Source organism: Rhinolophus sinicus, linkage group LG01 (genome assembly GCF_036562045.2).
Source record: "Rhinolophus sinicus isolate RSC01 linkage group LG01, ASM3656204v1, whole genome shotgun sequence".
Taxonomy (NCBI): domain Eukaryota; kingdom Metazoa; phylum Chordata; class Mammalia; order Chiroptera; family Rhinolophidae; genus Rhinolophus; species Rhinolophus sinicus.
In genome coordinates this window covers 111,974,283-111,999,338 of record NC_133751.1, presented here as the reverse complement: position 1 = coordinate 111,999,338, position 25,056 = coordinate 111,974,283, and the positions used below count along the sequence as shown (strand labels likewise).

The window sequence follows — 25,056 nt, the reverse complement described above, 5'->3', positions numbered from 1 at the left end:
TACTGCGAAGCGCTCCGGCAACGGGGCTTCGGCCGCCGCTCTGCGCATGTGCGCCCCAGTAACGCCTCCTCTTGTCCACTCGCTCGGGCCTGAGAGGCCTTCTCAGCGTCGCTGGATTTGTGCAGCAGCAGAGGCTGCGAACCCGGCGGTGAGTGCACTGGGCCCCTGCGGTCAGGTCGGCTGGTGTCTGGGTCACGGGAGGGGCAATCCCGGGGACCTCCAGTGTGTCCTCCCTCCCCCTGCCCCGTGTGCGTGCGGGGTGGGCCCGGGCGGACCCGGCGGCGCAGTGGGGCTGAGCCCCGGTCAGGAGAAGGTGCTCGGTGCGGCGGGTGTGGGGGCTGCAGACGGCGGGAGGGGAATGCACCTTTATGACGTTCACATTAAACTTGAGGCTACTAATAGGGCATCGCATTGTGACTCTGAGAATTAGATAAGGTGTGATGTGCAATAAATACATTTTGTCAAATGCTTGTAATCACTGTGTAAAGTGCTACCAAAAGACACTTTGTTCCCTTCGTTTGTTTCATTTAACCGTCACAACAAGCCTACTTGTCAGTATAAACATGCCGTTTCCCACAGTGAAAGGACTTTCATGGGTGAAATGATGTACCCTGAGGGCACAAGCTGGTAGGTGAGAGAGGTAGGACCAAAATACAGATTTTAACTACCCATCTCTTGCTCTTCCTAATATCCTCCCTGCCCCAAACCCAGAGCTCCAACCTTTGGGGCACTTAGCAGAGTAGCCTGTCCTCAAATTCCCAGAGACATCATTGTGAAGTAAATGCGGACAGAATCTTGCCACGTGGTAAACATATCCTGGGATGTGTGGGTTTTCTCCAGAGCCCCTGGGTGGGACTGTGAGGCTCTCGTGCCTTCCTGCACTGTCCAGGCTGCCTCCATCCTCAGAGGCCCAGTCTGACAAACCAGTGCAGTGCTGGCCGGTAGCAAGGTAATGCAAATGTAATATAAAAATATAATTTAGAAATGTTCAGTAACAAACAGTACAAAGAAGAGATGAAGCTGATTTTACTGATTCACTTAATGCAGTGCATTCAAAGTACTATTTTGACTCGTGGCACTAGCCACACTTCCGGTGGAGCAGCTGCGTGCAGGGAATGGGTACAGTGCTGCACAGTCCAGTTTTCATGAATTCCAAAAGGGTCAGGTTTAGGTGTTAGATAAAGGTTTCAAATGAAGTGAATTTGTTTCTCAGGCTCAGGTCCCAGCCCCTCTGGAGCAAAGTAACTCTTAAGTCAGGAAGAGGGAGGTGCCCCAGGAATAACTGCCCCTTGGGGGAACAGCTGTGCTGACAGACTTCTCACCAGAGCTGTAGAGTAGAGGCAGAAGTGTCTAGAAGGAGTAGGTCCTGATTTGCTCCACCAGAAGCAGTTCTTGATACCCGGGGAAGCCTGAGTCAGACTTGGGGTGTCACCACACCCAGAAGCCATCACAGACTGTGACGGTGGATACTGTGGACCAACTTGCAGAAGGTGGTATGTGGGGTTGAGAGGGATGGGTGCCTGCCAGGTGCACAGGAAAGGTCACCTGACTGGATGGCTGGTGAGGACTGATGTCCAGGGAAGGTGTAAGCAGCCAATGCTGACGAAATCCTAAACAGCACCTTATTTCCTTTGTTCTGTCCTCACTCTTTCCAGATTCTGAGCTGCTCTCACACCATGTCCATCCCCTCATGTTGTATCTAAACTTACGCTCATGCTCCCTCTTTCCTGAACGTGGAGTTAACAGAATCAGAGTACAAGAAGGGTTTTCTATATTTGCCACTTAGGGAACCCCCAAAATATTGGGCCCGCAGTGAATGATTTTTGTAGTCACGCCGGGCAGAACTGAACAATAAGCACACGGCTGTTTATGTCACCGGTAAGTTCCATAAACATCTTAACAGTTGGTTTTTAGAAACCACAACCAATTTAGAACAAAAGTTAAACAGTATACTTCTTGTATAAATTATCCCATCTTTATTTTAGTTGTCTGGGGAAACTGTAATTCAAGGTGTAAAGACAACAAGAACTTGATGAACAATCCAGCCAAGAGTCCTGGATTGACATTAGTTTTAATGAAGGTAGGGGGACTTCTGGCAGATCTGAATTTGTTTAACCAGCCCTCTGTTTTACTTACTTTTTTTTTTTCAATTAGTCAGAAGGGGACATCAATTGTGAATTCCTTGACAAAAAGCAGTTGACCTCCCTCGGTGAAAATGCAAGGTGAAGCCCACGTGCTCATATCAGAGATGCACGTGAGCAGGTGGTGCTGCTTCTTCCTGTTCCTTCTCCAGAATGTCAGAGGGACGTGCTCTCACATGGAGGCTTTTCCTCCAGGTGGTATTAGGAGATTTGTAGGCAGGTGAATATAGGAGTTGTAAGGAAGACCAGGTTTCTCATGACCCCATTTCACTTTCCTCCTCACCAGTGGAACCTTCAGTTTTTCATCTTCTTCCAGGAGCAGCAGAAAATGAACATGGCTCAGGTGAGTTCAGTTGTCAATACCCTGTTTATTAGTGGAAATTATAAAGGCTAAACTGTCTCTGTGTTAACATGGAAAAGTAGAAATAGAGATGGATGAGATGCAGTCAGAGAATTTGTAAAAATAACAGCAAAGGTAGCACATGGAAATATGCAGATTCTGTGATCCTACAAATTTACCAAATTGGAGCTTGAAATTTATTTTTGAGATTGTTCATGTATGTCAGTGTCAGAAAATACTTCTTTAAAGGCTGACATTGGTGAGAAGATAAAACAAGCTATTTCCTTATAGAATGTAAAGACAATTGAAGATAAAAAATATCTTTGTTGATTTCAAGTAGGTGATTTAGTTAACAGCTTTGCAGTAATAATCCTAAAATAATACAGAAATTTGCCTCTACTTGTTCTGCAATAAAAATAGGAAACTTAATGCTAACTATATACTTGGTCAATACTATTTTTCATAAACTCAAGCACGGGTTTAATTAAGACATTTTTGTGATGAATCAACTTGAATATCCTTTAAATTACTCTGCATAAATATTTCGAGTACCCATAATATTTAGGTTGCTCAGTAGACAGTTTAAAATTCTATTCTCTTTCACATATTCCAACACTTCCCACTCATACTTTAAACTTCTGCTTGATGCCTTGGTTTCTCTCCCCACTTGCCTGTGATCTTGTGATCAGAGACTTGATTATAATCAAATCCATTGGGGCTTGTCTAATCCTTTCCTTACTTGACTTTTCTGTATCAGTTGTCTCTTCTTCTCGCCTCTTTCCTTCTGGAAAGTTTGTCTGTTAGTGTCTGTGACACCCTTCACTGGCACTGCCCTCACCCTGCTGCCATCTTCATGGAGTCGTCATCTCTCCCTTGTCCTTACACGGCTCACCCACAGTTTCCATCCTTGGTCCTTTAGTCTTCTTTGTTGTCCTGTAAGGACTTCATCCTGTCTCATTTTTTTTCAAACAGCTTTATTGAGATTCATTCATGTACCATGCCATTCACCCATTTAAAGTGTAAAATTCAATAATTTTTAAAAGTACTCACAAATATATGCAAACATCACCACAGTCAATGTAGAGCATTTTCATCACCATAGAAAGCAATTCTGTAAACTTTACTGTCCCATCATCCTGTTTCCCCCTCCTAAGCCCCAAGCAACAACTAATCTACTTTCTTTCTCCACAGATTTGCAGAACTACTTTCTATGTTATTTCATATAGGTCAGTTTTGCCTTTGACATATTGTGTTTTTGTTTATTTTTCAAGGTTACAATTTTTACGTTTTTGCTGGGTATAGATTTCGTGGTTGACAAGAATTCTTTCTCTGTAGCTGTTGAAGTCTCTTTCACCACTTTGAATAGGTCACCTCACTGCCTCCTGTCCTCCATCGTTCTGATTAGACATCAGCTGTTACTGCTGTTGCACATGATGAGTCACGTTTTCTTGCTGCTTTTAAGATTGTCTGTCTTTTTGACGGATTGATTATCTGTTTCAAGGTATGGCTCTCTTCAAGTTTATCCTACTAGAAGTTTGTTGAATATCTTGGATGTGTAAATTAATGTTTTTCATCAAATTTGAAGACTTCTTGACCATTACTTTTTAAAATATTCCTTCAATCTATTTCTCTTTTCTGTCTGGGACTCTCATTGTGCATTTATTTGTAAACTTCATGCTATCCCGTAGGTATCTTTTATCATTGGTTTTCCTTTCTGTTTCGTACACTGCATAATTTTAGTTGACATATACAGTTTGTTCATTCTTTCACATGCTCAAATCTGCTCTGGAATTCCTCTAGTGAAAGTTTTGTTTCAGTTATAGTACTTTGCAATTCTTGAGTCTCTATTGGGTTCCTTTATATAATGAATATCTCTTTATTGATACTTTTTATTTAGTGAAATATTGTTCTTATACTTGCCCTTACTCGTTAGATGACCTTTCCTCAAGGTCAACTTCTTTGACCGTATTTAAAACAGCTGATTTAAAGTCATTGCCTAGTAAGTCCAACATTTGCTTCCTCAGGAGCAGTTTCTATTGATAACACTTTTTCCTGCATGTGGTCTTCTTTTTTCTCCTTGCTTGGCAGTTTTTGTTGTTGTTGTTGTTGTTAATAATTGGATGTTTCAAATAAAATAATGTGGCAACTTTAAAAATCAGAATTTCTCCCCTCCATAGGGGTCATTCCTGAAATGTATTTGTTTAGTGACATTTCTGAACTAATTCCATGAGCCTCTATTTCCTGTGCTCTGTCGCAGTTGAAGTCTCTTCATAAATTTCCTTCAATGCCTGGAATCAGTACGTGTCCCAGTCTTTGCTCTGTGCATGTCAGGCATTCCTTCAGCGGTCAGTCAGGCAGTTCACAAGTCTGCAGTAACCTTCACTTCCTTCTTATGCCAAAGCTCATGGTCACCTAGAGGTGACAGCTTAGGGTCATCTCACGTGTTTTCTGAGCATGATCTCATCCCTGGGTATATGTACAGCTCTATTCTTCTATGTAGCCTTGTAAATTCTAAGAAATATATCAGAGCGTTTCAAAATCTTAATTAACATCCCATTCCCCAGCATTTTCTCTTAAGCTTCTCGATTCTGCCATTTTTTGGCCCTGCTGTTATCCAGCACCTCAGATAGCCACTAAGTTAAACACATGCCTTTAAATGTTTTGGATTCTGAGGATGAGGCTTTTCACACATACTGTGTGAATCTCAAGTTACAGACACTAGTTTAGTTCAAATAGAGATCCTTCTAAGTAGGCTCTTTCAGAGAATCACCAACAGGTAAAATGACTCCAGCTTTATGGGAATGACGCTTTCATGGAACTTGAACGCAGTTCTGCCCCACCTGTAGTTGCCAGGCTGCTGGCTGCAAACCTTTGGTTCTCAAACTACCGCAGAGTTTGATTGGAATAGAGTAAATTAAAAGGATACAATGTCACTGTTTTTACTGTAATTCATTTTTCTTGCATATTTCTACAGATTGCCTTTGTTCTATGCTTTTTTCCAGGTGTTTTTTTTTTTCCATTGTTTCTGTAGTGGAGAGAATTTTCTAGGATCCCTACTTCAACATTTTCACCACTGTCACTTATTAGCTTAATTTATTTTAATCGAGTTTATTTTTATTAAACCAGATATTCAACATAAAACAAAAATAGAAAAGAATAACATTTCTTACTAATTTTTTTGTTTCGGAAAATATAAATTTTCTTTATTTTTTTAGATGAATGAAAATGAATTTAATGAAATGTGTTCCTGTTGTATTATTCATTTGTTTTAGTTCACTGCTACTAGCACTGAGCTGCACAGAGAGAAGGTTTTCACTCAGTAACACTGAAGACTTAAATGAACATATAAGTGGATACATAACACTGGAAAAAAACTTGTGTCTGTCCCCTATCTGTTAATCTGCTTTTTATTTTATATTTTCATTGTGATAAGAACAGTTGACATGAGATCTGTTCTCTTACAAATTTTTATGTGTCCAATTCAGTATTGTTAACTAGCAGCACAAGGTTGTATAGCATTTCTCTACAAATTAATATTTTTCTCAAGTGAAATTTTATATGGCAGCTCCCCACTTCTCCCTTCTCCCAGCCCCTTTGAAGTCTGTTGGTATGGAAACTTTCCCTTTCTCAGTTTCCAAGACTCTGCCCTCTCACGGTTCTGTTATGACCTTTTAGAAAAGTTCTTCTCTGGCTTTGTGAGCTGTAGGTTTTCTTCCTGGCTCTTTAATATCCACGGTCCCTCCAAGACTGGTTTTGGTACTGTGCTTTCCGCCATCCCAGTGTGCTCAAGGTGCTGTCTGATGGCCTCTGAAACCTTCAGTTACCACCCAAATCGCTCCTAACTCCTTAATGCTTGTCTTCATCCTGGACCCCCCTCTGTGTTCTACACCCATGTGTGTGCTAGTTTAAGGGACAGTTCCAGCTTCATGTTCCACAGACGTTCGGGAGCAACAAGACCAGATCTGTCTCACTGAAAATTCTACCACTATTTTTTCCTTTTATGTCCCCATATCAGTCTTTGCCCCCAACATTGAAGAAGCTGCTCATGTTGCTTGACTGGGTAGCTGTATAAGAAAGTAGTTACCACATTGGGTGCTGCCTCTGCTCTGTGGTTCCATCCCTACCTTATATCCACTGCTGTTACTTCACTGTACACAGTTGTCTTATACAGGTTCTGTGATTCCAAGGCCTTGGTAAGTTGTGCTTTGCTCTTCATAAGCTCTAGATTTATATATTGTATGTTCATTTAGACAGAAGTTCAGTCGTGTATGTTATCTCCTGAGCTTCCATGTACCCCTTCCATGGCTCCCAGCATTGTTGGTAGTGGTGTCTATGGAGGGATTGAAAGTGCTGGAATTCTCTAGGATCGTCCCTTGGGATGTAGAAGAAGAGTTGTAGGAAGTCTGTTTATACTGAAATTGTTTTGCCTTAAAAAAACCACAATTCATAAATATATAGAAATTAATTATGGTATATTAAGAAGCTTTTTAACTAATTGAGAAACTCCAAAGTTTAAGACAATTTAAGTAAAAAATAGACATGCTTTATATCTATTTCTTTTAGAGCCTTAAGCGTAAGCAGGAAATAGTAGTTCAAAGGTATTTGCTCTGTCACCTAATTCTGAACTTTTGAACAAAATGTGTTACCACAGGGATCCCTGTCATTCGAAGACGTGACTGTAGAGTTCACCCAGGAGGAGTGGCCGTACCTCGGCCCCGCTCAGAGGGCCCTCTACAGAGATGTGATGCTGGAGAACTACAGCCACCTGGTCTCCGTGGGTGAGCAGACCTTACCATCTGACTCCCTGTGGAATACAATTCCTTTTTTTAAATTATCAAATCACATGCACCTTCTATAGAGATTAACGTTATTCAGGCTTTTGATTACATGGCCGAGGTAACTGAAACCTTTAGAGAAACAGAAACAATGTTTGTGTCATTACTTTCCCATTGAAAATAGTAAACGGGCGCTTTCATTTTGCTGTTGCTGCTGCATCTTTCTTCACAGTCAGAAACCAGAAAGCCCATGGATCGAGTCTACATATCCCTTCAAATTGTTATGTTCACAGGGTATTGCATTACCAAACCCCAGGTGATCTTCAAGTTGGAGCAAGAGGAAGAGCCCTGGTCCTTAGAGGAAGAATTCCTAAACGAGAGGTACCCAGGTGAGTGAGCACGGACAGAAGGAATCTCCAGGGGTAGTTAGACCTTAGAGGGAAACACTTCTGACAGTTGTTTTTCTCTTTAAACAGCTTTATTAAGATGTAAGTCACATATCACACAATTCATGCATTTAAGGTATATAGTTCACTGGCTTTTAATATATTCATAGGTATATATAAACATCACTACAGTCAGTTTTCTTCACCTCAGAGAGAAACCCCATACCGTTTAGCTGTCAGCTCCCTATGTCCTGTCCCCTCTAGCCCTAGCAACCATTGATCTTTCTATCTCCGTAGATTTGGCTATTCTGGGCATTGCATATAAATGCTATTATACTTTATGTGTTCTTTGGTTATTGGTTTCTTTCACTTTGCATTACAAGGTTTATATTATTGGATGTATTAATACTTCATCCTTTTAATTGTAAAATAATATTTCATTGCCTGGATATACCACATTTGTTTGTCCATTGATTTGTTGTTGAACATTTGGGATTCTACCTTTTGGCTATTATTGAGTAATGCTGATACAATCATTATTTACAATTTTTTGCATGTTTCCTTGTAGTTCATAGCTAGGAGTGGAATTGCTGGGTTCTCTGGTAACTCTGAGGAACTACCAGGCTGTTTTCTTGAGTTGCACCATTTTATATTCCTAATGACAGAGTATGAGGGTTCTGATTCCTCCACATCTTCACTAGCACTTACTATCTGACATTTTGATTGTAGCCATGCTAGTGGATGTGAAGTGCTATATCATTGCTGTATTAGTCAGCTGGGCTGGCATAACAGAATACCATACCCTGGGTGGCTTAAATAACAGAAATTTATTTCTTATAGTCCTGGAAGCTGAAAGTCTAAGATCAGGGGGCCAGTATGGTTGATCTCTGGTGAGGCATCTCTTCCATTCCATCGTAGGGAGCATCACACACACTATAGTCAGACTGCGGGCAATGTAGACACTCCACTTCACATAACATGTACATCTTAGGGTGTGAGAGGAAGCCAAAGTACCCGGAAAAACCCCACGCAGACATGCAGAGAACATGCCAACTCATCGTGGAAAGTGGCCCTGGCTAGGAATCGATTTTTTTGTTCTCATCAATGTTGCCACGAAACAAAATTTAATGAAAAGAAATTATTTGAGGACCTGCTATACTTCTTCTGATAAAGTAAGAAACATATGGATATTAAATAAGTATTCCTGTAGAGAATATAAATGATATTTGTATTAAAGTAAGACATATATTTATATATGTATATGCTGAAATCAAAGGACAAGCCTTTCAAATTCCCAAGGAACAATACGATTGTAAAAATACAGTTTTAGTCTAAATGAATACAGTAAATCCAACTAATTAGAATCACTGCAAATAATATTCTCTCAGCATACTTTGATAAATCTAGTAATTAATGATAAAATGAGTAAAAAAAAAAACTTTCAATATGGAAGTGTAAAAAATTATCTTTTAAACAAAGTATAACAAAGGAAATCCCAAAATTGCATGACATTTATAAAATAAGAATAAACGTGCATATTTGAAACCTTAGGATATACCTAAATTAGTGAATAAAGGTAAATTTTTAGCATTGTATTTATATTAATAAATTAAGTAAGAACAATAACAAAAATACTAATGAAAGGAGAAGAATTTAAAAGTGAAAATAATAAACTGGGAAACAAATTGTAGAATGTTCTTAGTATGAAAAACAATAAAATGGGTAAAACTTTAGCTTATGCTAACAAAGACAAAAGAAAAGCACTTTTTATATTAAAAAATTCAAGTGGGGATCCATTTGTAAACATTTAATGCATTAGCAAACTAAATCCAATTAATAAAATACAACGAACTTGCTCTACCACATATCAAGGATTTATGTAAATCTCTGAGTAGTTAAGTATTGTGCAGCTAGGAGTGGGATAGTTTAATAAATTAGTGAAACAGAAAAGAAAGCTTAAGAAAAACATGCTTTATAGACAATTGGTTTTTGACACATGGCACTATCCCTACAGAACAGTGGGGAAAAAATTCTGAGGAACCTTATGGATCAAAACCAAAAAACTGAATTCAGGTACCTAATCACCTGGTTTTCAAGGCAAAACTAGAGAGATTCTATATGATGATCAGGAAAACGTGTTCATGAGTGTGCTGAGGGAAGGAATTAATAAGATACAAAAAGGCTTAACCAGGGGAAAGATGGGGTAAATATATTCCTTCCTACTTCACCCACTAAGTTCAGTTAAATGTGTACTTGTACACGTAGTACATCTATACATATAGGTGTGAGTGTGTGTGTGTTTATATATATATATACATATATATGTATATATATATGATAAGATTCTGAAAGATGGAAAGAAAAGTGAAGATGAGTTAGGGACGTTGGCACCTGATGAAACACTGGGTGCCACTAGGAGGCCTGTGGGGGCCTGCTCTCACCCCTGCCCAGTGTTAAAGTGGCATCTTCTCCAAGTAGGGAACCTGGACTTCTCTCCTCACTTGGCAGTAGTGAGGCTGCACCCCACTTCTGTTGGCGTGGTTTCAGAGGAGGCTGGCTAAAACTGAACATCAACTTTGATACAGTCCAATTCTTTAATTTTCTCTAAGGACCATGGTTTTGTTGTCTGGTCTAGAAACATCAGAATTCAAAGGAACACAGATTATTCCTGTGTTTTTTCCTAGAATTTTTTAAATTTCACATGTTATGCTTTGTGATCTATTTGGTGTTAATTTTTTAGAAAGTGTGAGATATATGTCAAGTTTAAATTTTTGAAGCGGGAGTCCAGTCATTTACAACCATATGTTGGAAACATCATCGTTTTGCCATTGAACAGCATTTCAAAACCTGAGAAAACAGATGGGAATATTTGCATATTTCTGCATATGTATATATTTTACATAATTCTGTAAGTCTAAGATTATATATTTCTGTGGCATCTCTAGTCTTTTGATTCACCTACATATCCTTATGCCAATAGCACATTAACTATATAACGCTAGCTTATTCATTAATTCTTGAAATCACGTAGCGTGAGTCCACCAACTTCCATCTGTATCAGTTTTGTTTTGCTTTTTTTTTAAAGATTTTATTGGGGAAGGGGAACAGGACTTTACTGGGGAACAGTGTGGACTTCCAGGCCTTTTTTCCAAGTCAAGTTGTTGTCCTTTCAGTCTTAGTTGTGGAGGGCGCAGCTCAGCTCCAGGTCCAGTTGCCGTTGCTAGTTGCAGGGGTCACAGCCCACCATCCCTTGTGGGAGTCGAGGAATCAAACTGGCAACCTTGTGGTTGAGAGCCCACTGGCCTATGTGGGAATCGAACCGGCAGCCTTCGGAGTTAGGAGCATGGAGCTCTAACCACCTGAGCCACCGGGCCGGCCCTGTATCAGTTTTAAAATGAGCTTCTTCATTTGTCCATAAAAGCATCCTGGCCTTTCAGCATTGAAATCTATAGATCAAATTGAAGATAACTGACATCTTAATAATGTTTGGCCTTCCAGTCCGTAAATAACATATACCTCTCCATTTATTTAGGATTTCTTTAATTACAATTTGTTTCAACAGGAGGTTTCAGTACAGAGATACCTAGTGGTGTGTGTGTGTGTGTGTGTGTGTGTGTGTGTGTGTGTGTGTGTGTATATGTGTGTACTCGTGTGTGTGTATGGGCAGTTGTGCGCTATGGTAAATTATGATTATCTGATTTCAAATTCCAGTTGATCATATTTGTTATATTATTGGACTCTGTATATTGGCTTTGTATTTTGCCTTTGCTAAAAACACTTACTACTTAAGGAGCTTTTCTGAAGATCTTTTTGTGATTTTTCTGTGTAGACTTCCCCTGTATCTTTCATTTTTATTCTTGTCATATTTCATTGGTTGGAACTTCCACTACACGCTTAAGGAGAAGTGCTAAGAGTAAACAGTTCTGTCTTTTTTCTCAATCTTAGGGTTAAAGCATTCAGTCTCAGCTTTTTGTAGATTCGTTGTACTAGGTTAATGAATGAATTTTGACTTTAGTAAAATAATTTTTTACTTTATATGATTGTGTGGTTTTAATTCTTTAGACTGTTTATATGATGGATTAACTTTTTTTTTTTTATGGATTAACTTTTAAATATGTGAACAGTTTGCATTCTTGGGATGAATCCCACTTGTTCCTGATTTATTATTTATATTTACATATTGCTGTGTGCTTTTTTTTTTTTTAGTAAGTGACAGAATTTATTTACCGCCAGTGCGCTCTTTTTCTATTTTTTTTGTTTGCTTGTTTCAGGTGCATGAAACACTGTAAGAGTTACACATTTATCATTTATATTCCTCACACAGTGATAACCTCCCTTCACCCCATCCACTACCCTCTGACATTGCATACAGCCATTACATTTCTACTGTCTCTATTCTTAATGCTGTACTCTGCTTCTTGTAAATATATATATATATATATATATATATATATATATATATATATATAAAATTGTAGTTAACATTATTGTTCAGCTTCAGGTGTACAGTGCAGTGATCAGGCATCTACATCATCCCTGAGGTGGTCTCCCTAATGAGACAAGTGTCTATCAGATACCCTATAAAATCTTTACATTATTGATTACATTCCCCAAATTGACTTTTGTATCCCTGTGGCAATCTTGTGGTTACTGATTGTGCTTTCTAATCCCCTCACCTTCCCCCTTATCCCCACCCCGCCTCCCATCTAGCAACCCTCAGTTTTTCCTCTATATCTCTGAGACTGTTTTTGAATATTTAATTCATTTATTCTTTTATTTGATTCCACATATAAGTGAGATCATACGGTATTTGTCTTTCTCTGTTTGATTTATTTCACTTAACATAATGTTCTCTAGGTTCACCCATGTCATTGCAAATGGCAAGATTTCATTCTTCTTTATGGCTGCATAATACTCCATTGTATAAATGTACCACAGTTTCTTAATCCAGTCGTCTACTGATGTGCATTGCGGTTGTTTCCATGTCTTGGCTATTGTGTATAATGCTAAAATAAACACAGGGGTGCATAAATTTTTTTGAATTAGAGTTTTGGATTTCTCCAGATAGATACCTAGGAGTGGAATTGCTGGGTCATAAGGTAGTTCCATTTTCAGATTTTTGAAATACCTCCGTATTGTTTTCCATAGTGGCTGCCCAATCTGAAATCGCACCGACAGTGCACAAGCGTTCCCTTTTCTCCAAATCTTCACCAGCACTTGTTTGTTGATTTATTGATGACAGCCATTTTGACTGGGGTGAGGTGGTATCTCATTGTGGTTTTTATTTGCATTTCTCTAATGATTAGTGAGGTTGAGCATTTTTTCATATGTCTGTTTGCCATCTGTATGTCCTTTTTAGAAAAATGTCTCTTCATGTCCTCTGCCCATTTTTTAATTGGGTTGTTTGTTTTTTTGGAGTTGAGTTGAGTGAGTTTTTTATGAATTTAGAATATTAACCCCTTATCGGATATATCTTTGGCAAATATCTTCTCCCATTCAGTAGGATCCCTTTTTGTTTTGCTGATGATTTCCTTTGATGTGAAAAAGCTTTTTAGTTTGATGTAATCCCACATGTTTATTTTTTCGCTTACTTCCCTTGCCTCAGGGGATAGATCAGTTAAAATCTTACTCCAGGTAATGTCTGTAAAGTTTCTTCCTATATTTTCTTCTAGGAATTTTATGGTTTCAGATCTCACATTTAAGTCTTTAATCCATTTTGAATTTATTCTTGTATATGGCATAAGGAGGTGGTCCAGCTTCATTTTTTTGCATGTGTCTGTCCAGGTTTCTCAGCACCACTTATTGAATAGACTATCTTTACTCCACCATAAATTCTTGCTTCCTTTGTCGTAGATTAAACGACTATATAGGCATGGATTTATTTCTGGGCTCTCTATTCTGTTCCATTGATCCATATGTCTGTTTTTATGCCAGTACCATGCTGTTTTGATTACTGTAGCCTTGTAGTATAATTTGATGTCAGGTATCGTTATATCTCCCACTTTGTTCTTATTTCTCAAGGTTGCCGAGGCTATCCGGGGTCTTTTATGGTTCCATGTAAATTTTAGGATTATATGTTCTAATTCTGTGAAAAATGTCCTTGGTAGTTTGATAGGAATTGTGTTGAACCTGTATGTTACCTTAAGCAGTAAGGACATTTTAACAATGTTAATTCTTCCTATATATAGCATGGTATGTGTTTCCATCTATTTGTATCTTCTTTAATTTCTCTCTTCAGTGTCTTATAATTTTCTGAATACAGAACTTTTATTTCTTTCATTAAATTTATTCCCAGGTATTTTATAGTCTTTGAAGCAATTGTAAATGGGATTGTTTTCTTAATTTCTCCATCTGATATTTTACTATTGGTATATACAAATGTAACTGATTTCTGAATATTAATTTTGTATCCTGCTACTTTACTAAATTCATTTATTAGTCTAATAGTTTTTTGGTAGAGTCTTTAGGGTTCTCTCTATATAGTATCATGTCATCTGCATATAATGACAATTTTACTTCCTTCTTACCAATTTGGATGCCTTTTATTTCTTTTTCTTGTCTGATTGCTATGCCTAGAACTTCCAGCACTATGTTGAATGGAAGTGGAGAAAATGGGCAACCTTGCCTTGTTCCTGATCTTAAGGGGAATGGTTTTAGCTTTTCCCCATTGAGAATGGTGTTAGCTGTGGGTTTATCATATGTGGCCTTCATTATGTTGATTTATGATCCCTCTATTCCCACTTTCTTAAGAGTTTTTATCATAAATGGCTGCTGGGTTTTGTCAAATGCTTTTTCTGCATCTATTGATATCATATGATTTTTATTTTTCATTTTGTTAATGTGGTGTATCACATTAATTGATTTGCAGATGTTGAACCACCCTTGCATACCAGGAACGAATCCCATTTGATCATGGTGTATGATCCTTTTAATGCATTTCTGAATTCTGTTCGGTAATATTTTGTAGAGGATTTTTGGATATATGTTCATTAGAGATATCGGCCTGCAGTTTTCTTTTTTTGTAGTGTCTTTGTCTGATTTTTGGATCAGGGTGATAGTGGCCTCATAAAAAGTGTTTGGGAGCCTTCCCTCCTTCTGGATTTTTTGGAAGAGCTTGAGGAGATTAAGTCATAATTCTTTTTTGAATCTTTTGTAAAATTCACCTATAAAGCCATCTGGTCCAGGGCTTTTCTTTTTTGGGAGATTGTTGATTATTGATTCAATTTCCCTGGTGGTAATCAGTCTATTCAGGTTTTACGTTTTCTTGAGTTAGCCTTGGGAGGTTGTATGCTTCTAAAAAATTGTCCATTTCTTCCAGGTTGTCAAATTTGTTGGCATATAGTTGCTAATAGTAATTTCTTAAAATTATTTTTATTTCAGTGGAGTCTGTTGTCACTTCTCCTCACTCATTTCTCATTAATTTGGGTCCTCTATATCTCTTTCTGATGAGTCTGGCTTAAGCTTTGTCGATTTTGTTTATCTTCTCTACAAAAAAACTCTTGGGTTCATTGATCTTCTGTATTGTTTTTCTGATTTCTATTTCATTTATTTCCACTCTGATCTTTATAAAGTCTCCTTCCTTATACTCCCTTTGGGCGTGTTTGCTGTTCTTTTTCCAGATCCCTTTAGTGTGAAGATAAACTATTGATTAGTGATTTTTCTTGTTTCTTTAGGTAAGCCTGTGTTGCTATGAATTTCCCTCTTAGTACTGCTTTCACTGCATCCCATAGATTTTGGGTCATTGTGTTTCCGTTTTTGTTTGTCTCGAGATATCTTTTGATTTCTTCCTTGATCTCATGGTTGACCCATTCGTTATTCAGTAACATGTTATTCAACCTCCATGAATTAGTGTGTCTTCCATTTAATTCCTGTAGTTGATTTCTAATTTCATAGCACTGTGGTCAGAGAAGACAATTGGTATGATTTCAGTTTTCTTAAATTTATCAAGACGTTTTTTGTGGCCTAATATGTGCTCTATCTTGGAAAATGTTTCATGTGCACTTGAGAAGAATGTGTATTCTGCGGCTTTGGGGTAAAATGCTCTGAAAATATCGATTAAATCCAAGTGGTCCAATGTGTCATTTAAGGCTGTCGTTTCCATACTGATTTTCTGTCTGGAGGACTTGTCCCTTGTTGTCAGAGGTGTGTTGAAGACCCCTACTATGACAGTGTTACTGTTGATCTCTGTCTTTATGTCAGTCAGTATTGTTTTATATATTTAGGTGTCCTATGTTCAGTGCATAGATGTTTACTAGGGTTATGTTCTGTTGTCGGATCAATCCCTTTATTGTTATCCCGTTAGTGCCCATCATTGTCTTTTAATATATTCTTCATAAAGTCTGTTTTGTAAGATATAAGTATTGCATCTCCAGTTTTTTTCTCATTTCCATTTGCATGAAATATCTTACTCCAACCCTTCACTTTCAACCTGTGTGTGTCTTTTGATCTGAGGTGAGGCTCGTGTATACAGCATATACAAGGATCTTGCTTTCTTATCCACTTAGCCACCCTGTCTTTTGATTGGCACATTTAATCCATTTACATTTAAAGTGATTATTGATAGGAACATAGTTATTGCCATTTTTTTTTTTTTTTGTAGTTAGATTGTTTTCATCTTTCTTCTGTTTTCAGAAGAAATTTAATTATTTCTTTTAATATTTCCTGCAATGCTGGCTTGGTGGTAATAAATTCCTTTAGCTTATTCTTTTCTGGGAAGCTCTTTATCTCTCCTTCAATTTTAAATGAAAGTCTTGCTGGATAAAGTGATCTAGGTTGTAGGCCTTTGTTTTCCATCACTTTGAGTACCTCCTGCCACTCCCTACTGGCCTGCAATGTTTCTGTAGAAATGTCATTTGATTGTCTTATAGGAGTTCCCTCTTATATAACCTGCTGTCTTTCTCTTGCTGCTTTTAGGATTCTCTCTTTGTCTTTAACCTTTGCCATTTTAACTATAATGTGTCTTGGTGTGGACCTGTTTGGGTTTATCCTGATTGGAACTCTCTGCATTTTTTGGGCTTGTATGTCAGTTTCCTTCATAAGTTTGGGAAGTTTTCGGACATTATTACTTAGAATATGTTCTGAGTCCCTTGCTCCCTCTCTTCACCTTCTGGTCTCTTAAACCATTTTCATTATTTTTAATTCTTTTTTCTTTTTGTTCCTTTTGAGTGATCTCTGCTATTTTGTCTTTTAAGTTGCTGATTCGATCCTCTGCCTCATCTAACCTGCTGATAATTCCTTCGAGTTATTGTATTATTTAGTTCTAACTGGTTGTTCATTATGATTTTTCTATCCTTTATGTCATCACTAAGCTCCTTAAACATTCTTATCATCAGTGTTCTGAACTCTGTCTCTGACAGGTTGGTTACCTCTATTTCATTTGGTTCCAATTCTGGAGGTTTCTTCTGTTCTTTTATTTGGGACATGTTTCTTTGTTTCCCCATTCTGGCTGACTCTGTGTTTGCTTCGATGTATTACATAGATCCCATAGGGTTCTTGGTTTTTGCTGGTTATCTTATGCAGTATGTGTCCTTTATATTTGACTTGCACCACTTCTTTCTTCTCCTGTGCGTGTGCTCCAAATGTGACTTTTGTGTTGTGTATATTGTCCTATTAAAATTTATCTTTAATTGCTTTTGGCTTGTCAGTTGATCTTTAATTGCTTTTGGATTGACTCCTAGGCTGACTATTTCTGAGACTTGGCTTTACCCACAGTGGATGTTCTGCTGCGTGAAGGTAGACCACTTAATGAGGCTTGGCCCCTATGGGCTCTTGTCCTTCTAGAGAATTCCCTCTGGATGTGTCACTTGTAGGTCAAATCCAGTAATACTCTGGTTTAGTCTGGAGTTGGCCTCTGGGTGTGTTGAATCTTGTGCCTCTTGAGCTAGGCCCTGGAGTAGGGCAATTTCAGAACAAAGCAAATCACCAAGCATAGCAACAACAACAATAACAACAACAAAGAAAAAACCAAATACAGTCGCATGTAGAAACAACCGATAACCCACACTCAACACAGGCAAAAATATCAAATATACAAAAACAAAACAAAACAAAACAAAAAAAGCAGTGCCAGTCTTCGCTTAAGCCCACCAAGTAATCTCCAGGTTGTCCTCTGCTGTACCAGAGTCCTCTGCGTCTTGTGCAGGCAGAGCTGGTCACCTGGTGCCCAGAGTGTCCCTGGGACTGCAGTTTTAGATAAGTGGAGCTATAGGGTCTTCATGGTGGTTTTTGCAAAGTCAGTGCAGTTTCTGCTCTTGCCTGCACATATGCACACTGAGAGTAACACAGCCAGCCCTGTGCCCAGGTCTTCTGAGTCTTAGGGCACTTCTTCTGTGTGTGTGTGTGTGTGTGTGTGTGTGTGTAGGGCGGGAGATTTCTGAGCTGCTGAAAGCCCAGAGCTGTGTCTGCCATCTACTGCTGACCCCTCGGAGTGTCTCCGTAGTTGTAATTGCCCTGCCCTATGCAGGCCAGAAAAGGTGGGGCTGGGTATGGAGGAGTCTTCTCTCCCAGCCCAGCAGTGTCACACTCTTCCCAGCCTCTTCCCTGGGTCAGAGCTGCAAGCTGGGTCTTCCCAGATCCTGAGTGCTACAGCTACTCTGTAATCTGACACTACTCAGTTCATGGGCAAGCTTGAGTCTCTGGAAGGGCTGGGGTAAGATTGGGAGAGTGGTGGGAGGGGTCCAGGTTTACGTCCTTTGTCCAATCTAGTGCCCAGCTGGAGGTCTCAGCCGAAGTTACTGCCTCAAGTGCTGGATATGCTGCTGTCTTGGCAGGAGAGATCAGCTGTGGGGCACAGGGAAAGAGCCCACCTCCTGGCTCTTGTGGTCTCTTGTCCTGGGACCCCCTGTGTCTCTGTAGACATGGATGCGGGCCACAGTCTCCACTCATCTCCCTTCGCTCTTCCCCTGCTCGCCCAATTTGCCCACCTTCAAGTAATCCTCGTATGAGTCTCTTGGCTGTTCTGTGTGATGAGTAGAGAGTCTTTTGATGGGTTATAGATTTTCAATTTGTGGTAAGTTCCAGAGAACTCAAGAAGACCGCCTCGTTGCTGCCATTCCTATGACATCATCCCCCCATTGCTGTGTTCTTTTAGCTTCTATTTTTTAGTGTTTTTATTTTTATGTCATGGGGAATATTGTATTCGTCTGTAGGTTTCTGGGTTGTTTTTTTTTTTTTTAATTTTCTTTTGTTTTGCTGTGAGGATAATACAGGCCTTATAAAATAATTTAGGAAATATGCCCACATCTTGAATGTTCTTGAGCAGATTATGTAAAATTGATATTATTTCCTCTATAAATGTTTGCTTGAATTCACTAGTTAATACCATGTAGTCCGGGACCTGCTTTTTTTTGACTACATATTTTTGACCGCATATTCAATTTTTTAAATAGATCTACATGAGTGACTTTGGTACTTTTTTGTTTTTAGGAAATTTGTCCATTTTGTGTAAATTTTCAAATTTATAGCATAGAGTTTCTCTTAATATTTTTTATTATCTCTGTAATATCTGTTGTTTCAGTACTTATATCCTGTCTTGATTTTATTTCTGATATTGATCATGTGTCTTCCTGTTTTTTCTGTGTTGGTTTTTATCATTGTCAGTTTTTTTTTTAATCTTTCCATAGAAGTAAGCTTTGGCTTGATTGATTTTTTTTTGTTTTCAGTTTCATTTTATTCTCTAATCTTTATTATTTTCTTCCTTTTCTATTCATTAGGTTTGCCCTCTCTTTGTATAGTTTCTTGAAGTGGAAGCGTAGCTAACTAATGAGAGGTCTTTTTTTCCTAATGTGATAGATTTAAGCTGTAAATTTATCTCTGAGTACTATATTAGCTGCATGCCACAAATTTCTGTGTTTTGTACAGTTTTTTGTTTTCGTTTACATCAAAATCTTAATGTTCTGTGAGACGTCATCTTTGACACGTGGTTTAATGGAACTGTATTAACCTACAACTATTTTGTATTTTTCCAGGTAACTTAGTGTTACTGATTTCTAGTATAATTTCTCTATGGCTTGAAATCATACTCTATGTGATTTCTCTTCTTTATAATTGTAAAGATTTGTCTTACTGCCCAAAATGTGGTCTGTTTTGATGAACACTTCATGTGCATTTGAGAATAATGTGGATTCAGCTTCTTTTTAATATATTGTGCCTTTAGGTTTTGAGAGCATGGCTTTTACAAGTGCTGCTTCATCTCTTCTAGCTGCATATTGGGCCTACTGTATCTTCCTGTCTCTTTTTTTAACTGTGCTTTTTTTGTTTTCCTTTTTATTTTCCTACATGCTGTGAGTTGGCCAGGAGTGCCCTAAATGAACAGATGTGTTGCTCTTGCCCATGCAGATTTCATAGAGTAGATAGGAGTATGTTTCCAGGTGGAATTTTGGTGGTGACATCTTCCAGACATCTTCCAGATGTCTGAATGGGAATTTCTGAATGGAAATTTCTCAGGATTCTTCATGATCTTTCCGATGAGTTCTTGGTTTGCCTCAAGGATAGTTTTGAAAGTGTGTACGAATCCTTTTCTATCTGTATTGCAACCACAGAGAAAAGTTTTTGTTTGTCTTTTTTTTGTGTGAGGAGGTTGGCTTGAGTATGATGGATAGTGTCAAAAAGGTTTTCTCTTCTATTAGAGCACCTTTTTCTCAGATCTTTAGCTGGATGAAATAGGCTTTTCTTGGAGGTCTTTTGTCTCTGCCTCTTGTTGGCTTTGGATTGCAAGTTTCTCTAGCACTTGAGCACCCCATATAAGATATATGGGAAGCAGAAAGCAAATTGGAATTCTTTTCCATGTCATTTCTTAAGTCCAGGAGTCCACCGTCTTTCCACTGTGCAGCATCTTCGTTTCATAAATTTTTTGTTCCCCCATGGATTTCCAGTTGTAAGAGGGAGGACTTGAGAAGAATGGGGCTGCTCCGTCTTGGACAGCACTGGAAATAACTCGTTTTTTTCTTTTAAAACATAAGTAAATAAATAACAACATGGATGGTGTAGAGAGAGATAAACAGAGACAGACACTGACTGTGTCTGTCTTTCTGTCTGTGTGCATGAATTCTTAATTTTGGAAACATGAACTGAAACTTTATAACACATGACAAAACATTTGGCTATAAGCTCCTCTCAATAAGAAATGTAAGATTCATATGCTGTTTTCCATTTTTGTCATTTTAGGATATTACCAAGTTGATGTCCACATTGAGGGGAACCGGGAAAATCAAAAGAAACCTCCGTGGCAAGTAATATTCAGTGATAACAACACACTGAGTAAGAAAGGGCAGAAAGTTTTAGGAAAACCAGTTAATTTGGATTTAACTCCACATTTTTCAGGAAAAATGCCCTGTAAATGTAACTCTTGTAGAATGAATTTGCCACTTGTTTCTGAATTAATTGTTAGTGATACAAACTGTTCAAGAAAGAAGGCTGATTACATGAATGTGTATGAAAAGTTGCAGCTTGATATTAAACATGAGAAAATTCATACTGGAGATCGGTCTTGCAAATATAATAAAAATGGGAAAGCTCTCAGTCATACGAATAATCATCAGAAATTTCAAACTCTGGAGCAGCCTTTTGAATGCAATGAACTTGGAAAATTTTTACATGATGAGACTGTTCTATGTGTTACACCTCAGAGTTGTCTAACAGGGGAGGAACCTTGTCAGGATGATGAATTTAGGAAAAACTGTGATAAAGCAGTTGTATTTAACCAAATGAGAGCTGGCACAAAAGAGAAATGCTTTGATATTAATGACTATGGGAGATCCTGTGACAAAACCGCCATTGTGGAATACAGTGAAGTTCACAGGGCTATGACAAACTATGAATATAATGAAAGTGAATATAACTTCAACAGGCATTCACCCTGCACTCAACCTCAGCAAACTGTCATAAGACAGGGTGCTTTTGAAAGCAGTATATGTGAAGAAAACTTGAACCAGAGCTCAGTCTGCTTAGTACATCAGAAGATACAAACTGGAGATAAGTTCTATGTTTTTAATGGATGTACAGATGCCTTCTGCCAGGAATTAGACTTTACAGTGCACCAGAGGACTCAAACAGAAGAGAAATTCTACAAGTGTGGTAAATATGGGGAATATGGTAAATATGGGGAATGCTCGTATCAAAATTCACTTCTCAGTGTACATCAGGAAAGTTACACAGGAGAGAAGTCATTTGAAAGTAATGAATGCAGGAAATCCTTTTGTTCAAATTCACTCACTATTCATTATCCTGCTGCTCATATAAGGGTCAATCTCTGTGAATGTAATGAATGTAGGAAAACTGTCTGTCAGACGTCAAACCTCAGTGAACATCTGACAGTTCACACAAAGAAGCAACCTTATGATAACAATGGATGTGGGAAATCTTACAAGAAATCTGCCCTCTTAGTACACCAGAGAATACACACAGAGATGAAACCCTATCAAAGTAATAAATATAGGAAATCAATCTCCAAGATGGCACAGCTCAAAGAACCTCAGAGAATTCACACAGGAGAGAAACTCTATGAATGTACTCAATGTGGGAAAACTTTCTCCAAGACATCACATCTCGGAGCACATCGGAGAATTCATAGAGCAGAGAAACCTTATACATGTAATGAATGTGGGAAAACTTTTTCTCACAAGACACACCTCAGTGCACATCAGAGAATTCATACAGGGGAGAAACCCTATGAATGTACTCAATGTGGGAAAACTTTCTCCCAAAGGACACACCTGTGTACACATCAGAGAATTCACACAGGGGAGAAGCCCTATGGATGTAATGAATGTGGGAAAACTTTTTCCCAGAAGACACACCTCAGTACACATCAGAGAATTCATACAGGTGAAATACCCTATGCATGTAGTGAATGTGGGAAAACCTTCTCCCAGAAATCATACCTTAGTGGACATGAGAGAATTCACAAAGGGGAAAAACCTTACGAATGTCATGAATGTGGGAAAACATTTGTCTATAAAGCAGCCCTCATAGTCCATCAAAGAACTCACACAGGAGAGAAACCCTATGGATGCAGTGAATGTGGGAAATCTTTCTCCCAGAAGTCATATGTCAGTGCACATCAGAGAATTCATACCGGGGAAAAACCTTATGAATGTAGTATGTGTGGGAAAGCTTTTGCCCATAATTCAACTCTGAGAGTACACCAGAGAATCCATACAGGTATAAAATCCTATCAATGTAATGAATGTGGAAAAACTTTCTCCCAAAAATCACACCTATGTGCACATCAGAGAATTCACCGAGGGGAGAAACCTTATGGATGTAGTGAATATGGGAAAACTTTCTATAAGACATCACACCTTAGAGCACATCTGAGGACTCGCACAGGGGAGAAACCCTATGAATGTAGTATATGTGGCAAACTTTTTGCCCGTAATTCAAACCTTAGAGTACATCATAGAATTCACACAGGAACAAAACCCTATGAATGCACTGAATGTGGGAAAACTTTCTCCCAAAGGACACACCTGTGTGCACATCAGAGAATTCACACAGGGGAGAAACCCTATCAATGTAATGAATGTGGGAAAGCTTTTGCCCAAAATTCAACTCTCAGAGTACACCAGAGAATTCATACAGGGGAGAAACCCTATGAATGTAATGAATGTGGGAAAACGTTTGTCCGTAAGACAGCTCTTAGAGTACATCACAACAGAATCCACACCAAAGAGAAAAAATAATAAATCTGGGATATCCTAAAGGAACTCACAACACAGTGGAGAAGCTCATGGCATATGGACTGGCAAGTTGTTTAAATATTTATTTTTGTGCTAGGCACATAGCCTGTCTAAATTTCCCAGTCCAGGTGGGGCTGGTCATGGAATATGATGCTGTTACATTTAAGCTAAATCGGACCTTAAAAAGTCACCTTGTATTGTTCCTGTCTGTGTTATACTGGAATGTAGAAATTTCCATGGCAGACTTTGGTGCTGTGTATTGAACATAGAACAGCAGGTTTAAAAAGCTAGAGTCTGAATAATTGGGTGAATCAGAATCCCCCACTGACAGATCTTCACCAGTTTGTTTTGTTTGTTTGTTTGTTTGTTTGTTTGTTTGGCAAGATTTAAGTTTCTGCTCTGTTGAGCTCTTAAAGATTTGTGTCTGTTGTTTAAATGCATGTAGTTTAGGCAACTCTGTTAAAGGGGTATGAAATGCTATAAATATAGTAAATGTCAGAAGACCTATCAGGAGTCAGCTTATCATTGTACTTCAGAGACTTCACATGAGAAAGAAAACTGTCAATGTTCTGAATAATTAGAAGACTTCGTTAAAAATCAGAGAAATCTGAAGGAAAAACAAAAGCCTTTACCGCCAAGTAAACTTCACTAAACATGAAATAATTAAGATTATGCTAAAACCTTGTATTTTGATAACTGTAATTTTTGAACATATACTGTTTGCATCAGAGAATTTTTTAAGGACATGTATCAATAAATTCTTCACCTAGAATTGATGTACCAAAACTTGTGATTTATATGTAATACTATGTTTTATAGTAAATACAGAAGAAAATATTTACATATGCACAAACACTGTGGAAAGTGAAGTTTTAAAGATGGAAGAATAATGTGAACTCTGTGGACAACACCAATAAATGTTTGTGACTAGTATGTGAGCTATGTGGTACATCGGTATGAGAATGTAACAGATTTCATTACTGCTTCTAGTAGGAGGCAGTAGCCAAAACTGCTCTGGACCTGGTCACTTTCTTTTGAGTGATAGTCTATGTGCTGCTTCTCTTGGCTTCCCTCAGCTTAGTGCTGTTAGACTTTCATCTGCCTGCTCTGTCTGAATATCAGTCTGGCCCTGTGTTTCTAGGACTTTATCAATCCATGAGATTTCTCAAGGATTCTTTGTGTGTGTATGTATGCGTGCACGCACGCGCGTGTGTGTATGTAGTGGATGGTGATTCTTACATGCTCTTTGGCCTTCATTTTACGCCTGCTAGTGGTTCATTTTGTGCTAATTAAATAGGAAGTCTTTGGGAGACAGGGGCTTATCACTTTGTGAGGGGTGTAAATGTCTATTACATTGTTTTGTGTACCTGAAGTTAATTAAATAAATAAATAAAAAGCAAGTTGTCTTAGCCCCCTTGTTTACACGTAGCCTGACAATCCTGTCTAGGATTTTTGCAAGCCCATGATGCTTGCTCACACTGCAACATTGCAAACCAGTTAATTTCTACCATTCTTGGATAGCAAGGTTTAGAATTGGAATAAAATCAGGGCTACTTTCATGTCAGAAGCACCACACTGGTATTGAAAAACACTCAATTTGGGGAAACAATGTAGTATAGTCTTAACCAAAGAAATACTTTGTCAGTCTGTCATCATTTCAGGCTACATGGTTTGGTCAGCACTGAGAAGTAACTGAAATTCTCCTTTTTAAAACCTGGACCATTGGGCCGGGCCGGT

The 25,056-nt window shown here is 38.4% G+C and overlaps 1 protein-coding gene across 4 annotated transcripts; it reads left to right on the top strand.

Annotated features, from left to right (window-relative positions):
• Positions 1-24: 24 nt before the first annotated feature.
• On the top strand, positions 25-24,719 carry LOC109438109 (uncharacterized). 4 transcript variants are annotated; one of them, XM_019717715.2, is made up of 6 exons: positions 45-148; positions 1,787-1,878; positions 2,458-2,484; positions 7,133-7,259; positions 7,550-7,645; positions 20,807-24,719. In XM_019717715.2, the coding sequence occupies exons 2-6, from the start codon at positions 1,870-1,872 to the stop codon at positions 23,320-23,322; spliced, it is 2,775 nt and encodes a 924-aa protein (XP_019573274.2). In that variant the 5' UTR covers positions 45-148; positions 1,787-1,869; the 3' UTR covers positions 23,323-24,719. The 4 variants fall into 4 exon arrangements, with proteins under 4 accessions (XP_074190904.1, XP_019573276.2, XP_019573274.2 ...); XM_019717714.2 differs by having other exon boundaries at positions 2,428-2,484; XM_074334803.1 differs by lacking the exon at positions 1,787-1,878 and having other exon boundaries at positions 25-148; positions 2,428-2,484.
• Positions 24,720-25,056: the final 337 nt, after the last annotated feature.